We start from the raw sequence: 6,547 nt of genomic DNA on the forward strand, positions 1-6,547 counted from the left end.
GTTCTTATGTGTCTTTTCCAAACTAAATGATTCCATAATGCTGTGATTCTATGATTGGAGTTTAAATAATTTCAGTTCTCACTAACCATAGCTTCTGTCCAGGGTGGCTCTTGTGTGGCACAACTGTCCTGGCTCTGCAGGCAGGTTGGGCACTGGTTTGGTGCCTGCACTGGAAGTTTTTCCCTTCCTTGGGTAAAAGCCTTGGGTCACAGATGTTTGAAGCAGTCCTGTCAAATACAGAGCAGGCTGAGCTTTGGAGCCGAGGGATGACAGCGACGTTTTCAAGGATGTTTTTGAATAGTGGTTCTATCACTAATAACAGTAACAGAACACTTCGTATTCTTGGTTATGGTGAGGAATTAAGCTCCCAGCAGTCATTCTCACTTCTCAAAATACATATTGTGTTTCAGTAGTTGTTCTTAGAACAGTGCTTTCTCTCACTTCTACCTTTTTTATTACTGAAAGAATACACGTGTTGGTCAGAATTTCTCCCAGTTCATCCCTCTTCCATACATTTTCTCTTGCTCTGAAAGGGTTAACAAGATGGGCAGTTCTTTCTGGAAAGGCATTAGGACAACAAAAAAGAAGATTTTGGGTGAGGGCAAAAGAAAAAGGATGCAAAAGTTGTGGTCAGGGCTGTTTGGGGGCACTTGTAAAGCAGCCCTGCACACCATGTGAATTATTCCTGTGCTCAGAGAGCATCTGAGAGCTTTGTCTAAATGGAAAACATGAAGGGGAAGAAAGGACAGCGTCATTCAGGCTGGATGGGACCTCGGGAGGTGTCCTGACCAACCTCTTGCTCACAGCAGGGTCAGACCAGATTGCTCAGGGCTTTATCCAAACACATCTTGGTCACTTTCTGGGACAGAGTGGGTGCGCACTCCTGGGAAACAGCTTCCAGTGCTGGACTATCCTCATGACTGGGAAGTTTCTCCTTTTACCTACTGTCCTTCCAAGCCCAACCATCCAGCTTGCTTTATAGCCATTTACTTGAACATCAAAGCAGACCATAATATCCTGCCTTGGACACATGAATATTGCAGGGGATGATGATGGATGCCTTGCTGACTTGCAAGTAAAATACCATAACTATTGTCCCCACATCCAGCAACCCTTTCGTTTCCTCACAGAAAGCAAAGAGGATGGACAGGCACAGTCCACCCTGCGTAAACCTCTTTACATGTTTAGACTGACCTTTGATCTGGACTGTTGCTGTGCTTGGAGGCTGCTGTCCTTGCAGACCAGATGAATTCACTCCTGCCACCCTGCCTAGCAGTTCATTCCATCCGTGTCACAGCTCTGTCTGCAGCACTGACAGCTCCAGCTCCCCAGTCAGGTCCCTGGCTGAGGACATTGCCTCACATCTGGGCTGAGCCACCCCAGCTGTGGCACCAGCCCAGCTCTGACCTGCACAAGAAACCTGGTACCAAGTGTCCAAGAGCCCATGTGTGCAAAGGCTTTGAATCAGAGCACAGACATGACATGGCCAGAGAATGATGAATGTCTCTCTAGACCTAGGAGTGTAAAACCAGAATGAAATGCCTAAGTTCATTCAACTGAAGGTATTCCTCCCCTAGCCTGGAGAAATTAGATCCTTTGCTGTAACATTCCTGGTGTCCTGTCTGATGATGGGACAAGAAAAGATGATTCTCATACCGATTTATTTTTTAAAATGAAAAATACAATGCTGGAAAGAAGTGTCTCTGAAGAGGAGAGAGAATCAACATCACTGATTACTTCAACTTCGAAGCTGTGCCATTGGAGCCCCAGAGACACCTGGAGGAGCCCAGAGGGGACAGAGAAAGGGACATCATGGGCTGCTCCTGTGCTGCTGAGCTGGGCTGGGCTCCTGGGACACAGGGAGCTCATGGCAGCGGCAGCGCTGCAGAGAGACAGCTCTGCCCAGGAGCAGCTCCTCTGCACACGCAGCAGGGCTGAGGGCTCTGCCTGCAGCACCGAGGGCACAGGAGCCAGGAACAGAGAGGAAACACAGTCTGGGGTGGGAGGATGCTGAGAGTTCACTGGAAATGAAATCCTCTCAGATATGAAGCCTGTGGCTACAGGGCATTGCATCTGCAAATCTTGGTAGGATCTCAGAAAGCTGTCACATTGCAGAGCCTACAAGAGACGTAAGTACAGCTCTCAGAGATTCCCTGATGCAGAGAGGAGGATGTGCTGCAGAGCAGGGATTGCCTTCTGCACTGTCAGAGTGACAAGACGTGAATGCTGCATTCTCCCCAGGGTGGCTGTGGGGTGTAAATGTAAATGTGCAGGCAGGGGTGCCCAGGGCTGTCCTGCAGAGCAGGGTCCCTGCACCCCAGGGCTGTGCCGGGCAGGGACTCTGCCGCCTGCCAGGGTCAGCGCTCAGCCTGCCCGGGAGATCCCAGCAACACTGAGGGGAGAAGATGTGGTGGAGGAGCAAACCCTATTGGGCAAGAAAGGTGCCTCTGCTGTGAAGAGGGTGCTGTGTGGGTCAGGGTTGCTCACACATCCAGATCAGCCCCAGCATTTTTCCAAGTGGATGCCTCAAGGAGAAGATCAATGCAAGGATTGCCAGACAGATAAGGAGCTTTCCTGAGCCTGTCTTTTCAGTTTCCTCTCCCAAGGGGTGGGGGGTGCAGGAAAGGATAAAATGAAAACCAGCTCTCATGCTTAAAGAAGTCACTGAGACTCCTGAACTGCAGCTCTGAGTGATCAGTACATCTGCCAGAAGGCTCATGACATCCCTTCACCTCCCCTCTGCCTGTGCACAGCACCTGCATCACCTTGGCTGGACCCGTCAGCCTTAGTCTGACCTGTCCTGTTTTCCAGCCTGCAAACAGGAAGATGCCCCCAGGCAGTGCCCTGTGAACAGGTAGGATCTGTAGGGCCAGAGGGAGGGCATAGAGGGTGGGATGGTCTGTGAGCACTGACAGGGAAGAGACATGGACAGGGAAACATCTCCCAGGGGAGAATCTCTAGGCAGCAGGGAAATGATCAGAAAGGAGAGGAAACCAAACCCGGAATGGTTATGGGAGGGAGAAGAGAGAAAAGTGCCTGTGATCCTCTGCAGTGCAGATCCCTCCTGTGAGCAGCCCCCTGGGCTCCTGTCCCACCCAGCAAAGCCTCTGCCCTCAGGGCCGGGGGCTCCAAGGCATGAAGCAGCTCCTGTGCAGCCAGAGCTCCAGTTCCTCTGCAGAGCACAGGGGCTGAGAGCAGCTGCCCGGCAGTGTTGGTGTCTGGGAGGTGCTGCACAGCTGGGGAAGGGTGACGCTGTCTGAGTGCCCAGCTGCCTCTGCCCTGGCCTCTCTCACACCCACCCTCACCGCATTCTCCTTCTTGCTCCCCTGCTCTGGGTCACTGCTGTTGGGATCTTGTTCTTGCTGTCAGGTTCTCTGGGGATGGCAGTTTCAGCTGCAGAGTCACAGCCTGATCTTGTGGGTCCTTTCCTGCAGGTGTGTCCATGGGCACACGTGTCCCAGCTTTGCTCTGACCTGTGGGCTGTGGGCAATGCAGTCTGTGGGGCTGGGGAATGAGCTGAGTCTCCCTCAATCAAATGCCATCATCTGTCTTTACTATCGCCTTGAGGTTTCCTTCCAAGCTGTGAGCTTCCCTCCAGGATGCAAACTTGTCTTACAGCATCTTTGTGTTATCTGAAAGCCCCATGGAGAAGCAAAGAGATACTGTGCAGAGAAAATAAAGTTGGGTTTTTGAAAGGAGTCGTGGGTGTCCTTGGGTAAACATGGGGTGCTCAGCCCTCAGGAAAGGTGATACATGTTGTGGCTCCATCTGACAAAGCTGAACCCCAGTACCGTCCCCTGCCCCCCGTTCCCATGCCCCCTGCTGCAGAGCAGGGCTGACTCCTCGGCAGCCAGCGGGCACAGGCCCTGCTCCTCATGGCACCTCCAGCCAGCACCACCCAGGGCTCAGACACCGAGCTGGAGGAAGGTCTGGAAAAGGACAAGGGGTGTGGAGCATGGGAGGGTGTGTGAAAAATGGCCTTGATTTTGCTCAGAGAAGTCACTGATAACTTGTCACTGTCTTTTCCTCCTTGCACAGGTTTCCCATGACCATCAGCAGCAAATGTCCAACAGCAGCTCCATCACCCAGTTCCTCCTCCTGCCGTTCACAGACACACGGGAGCTGCAGCTCTTGCACTTCTGGCTCTTCCTGGGCATCTACCTGGCTGCCCTCCTGGGCAACGGCCTCATCATCACCACCATAGCCTGGGACCAGCACCTCCACACCCCCATGTACTTCTTCCTGCTCAACCTCGCCCTCCTCGACCTGGGCTGCATCTCCACCACTGTCCCCAAGTCCATGGCCAATTCCCTCTGGGATTCCAGGGCCATCTCATACTTGGGATGTGCGACACAGCTCTTTTTGTTTCTCTTCTTGATTACAGCAGAATTTTATCTCCTCACAGTCATGTCGTACAACCGCTACGTTGCCATCTGCAAACCCCTGCACTACGGGACCCTCCTGGGCAGCAGAGCTTGTGTCCACATGGCAGCAGCTGCCTGGGCCACTGGGTTTCTCAATGCTCTGCTGCTCACGGCCAATACATTTTCACTGCCCCTGTGCAAGGGCAATGCCCTGGGCCAGTTCTTCTGTGAAATCCCCCAGATCCTCAAGCTCTCCTGCTCACACTCCTACCTCAGGGAACTTGGGCTTCTTGTGGTCAGTGCCTGTTTAGCTTTTATATGTTTTGTGTTCATTGTGGTGTCCTATGTGCAGATCTTGAGGGCCGTGCTGAGGATCCCCTCTGAGCAGGGACGGCACAAAGCCTTTTCCACCTGCCTCCCTCACCTGGCCGTGGTCTTTCTGTTGGTCAGCACTGCCATGTTTGCCTACCTGAAGCCCCCCTCTATATCCTCTCCTTCCCTGGATCTGGTGGTGTCTGTTCTGTACTCGGTGGTGCCTCCAACAGTGAACCCCCTCATCTACAGCATGAGGAACAAGGAGATCAAGGATGCCCTGAGGAAACTCATATCTTAGTGTTTTCTGAAGCAATGTACTGCCCATCTGCTTCTACACAGGAGTTTTAATGTAGCTAATTACAGGCTCAACCTGTCATCTGGATTTTCTGTTGTTATTTGTTATTTTCTTATTGTGATGATGTTTTCAGCCCCTTTTTAATCCACTGTCTGCTTTTCTTTTATAGCCACTGGCTGTTTAAATGATGAACAGTACACTTCTTGTCTCTAACCAAAATAAAGATTCCTGTAGTGACTTCTTTTTCACTATATCCTTCCTGCAAGGCCTTTTTGCATGTTCAGGGACAGTTCCTGTGCGTGGATGGAGGGGAAAACAGCTCTGGCATGACAGCATCCGCGAGGGAGCAGCAGCGCTTGTTCTTCCAGAGCTGTTCTGGTTCCACTCCCACACTCTCCTTCTCATCCCTGGTGTTGGTGCAAGGCCTGAGTGCTAGGGCAGCTTGGTCACTGTCCTGCTGTGTGTCAGTGCTGTGGGCGCAGGCAGGGACAGGCAATGGGCACTGCTGTGACAGAGCTGGCCTCACAACAGCCTTTCCAGATAGAAAGGTGATCTGGTCAGGGCAGGGCCTGAAGGTTTAGATCTTCTTACAAAGTTTTTCTCAATAACATTTTCAAGAAAGTGACCCACAGATTAAACCGCATTGAACAGCTGAACAGTGTGTGTGCAGGGCTGGCACACAGCAGTGTCCTCTCACAGCCAGGCTCCTGCCAGAGACCTGCAGGACCAGCAGAGCAGGGGCTGGGCTGTGCCCCTGTGCACTGGGCACCCCATGGAAGGAGCCTCAGGTCAGTCATCATCGACTGGCCCTTCACAACTACCGTTTACAGCACTGGCCTCTCACCCACAGGGGTTGTTCTTCCCTCCATGGATGGACACTCAATGAATAGTTCAGCAGTCCCTGTTTGCTTTGTACAGATGAGATGTGAGCACGCACATCATGTACCTGAGGTGACATGAACGTGAGCGAGCATAAACACCATCAACTATTCCTTGGGGTCCATGAAGGTCCGTGGCACATAGAGTGGCTTGAGGTCACATCACATTGGGAAACCACCTGAATGCAGCACTGGGATATGCAACCTTGATCTGAGGTCTCCGTGTCCATTTCTCATGGGGTTGGACATCTCAGATGAGTGCAGAGCAGGTGACACACCACAGGGCTGAGGTGTCTCCTGTCTCTTTGGAGTGGCAACAGGAGGCCAGAGGGACACTGTGACTCCTGCCTCTATGTGTAAAATGGACAGACTCTGTCTCTGACCATCCCTGGGTGCATAAGGAGTCCTGAGACCAGCTCTGATGTGGACACCTCACAGAACCCTGACATTTCTGTGTGTGACTCCAGGAACAAACCCCCCTGGATCAGTGAGATTCATCTCAGCTGCTTTGGACAGGATCATTGCAAGTGCTCTTGTCTGCTACATCACCCTTGCCCTTGATTCCACATTGTGCTCTCAAAAGTGCCCTAGAAACCAGAGAGGTTCTGGGGTCCTTAAAAAATGCAGAACTCAGTCCCATCTTCAAGAAGAGCACAAACAGGAATGGGAAGAATAACAGTCTGGCCACCCTACCT

The 6,547-nt window shown here is 52.0% G+C and overlaps 1 protein-coding gene across 1 annotated transcript; it reads left to right on the top strand.

Annotated features, from left to right (window-relative positions):
• Positions 1-4,062: 4,062 nt before the first annotated feature.
• Positions 4,063-4,977, top strand: LOC135577913 (olfactory receptor 14J1-like). Its single transcript, XM_065048030.1, has one exon. The coding sequence runs from the start codon at positions 4,063-4,065 to the stop codon at positions 4,975-4,977; it is 915 nt and encodes a 304-aa protein (XP_064904102.1).
• Positions 4,978-6,547: the final 1,570 nt, after the last annotated feature.

Source organism: Columba livia, unplaced genomic scaffold, assembly GCF_036013475.1.
Source record: "Columba livia isolate bColLiv1 breed racing homer unplaced genomic scaffold, bColLiv1.pat.W.v2 Scaffold_178, whole genome shotgun sequence".
Classification (NCBI taxonomy): Eukaryota; Metazoa; Chordata; class Aves; order Columbiformes; family Columbidae; genus Columba; species Columba livia.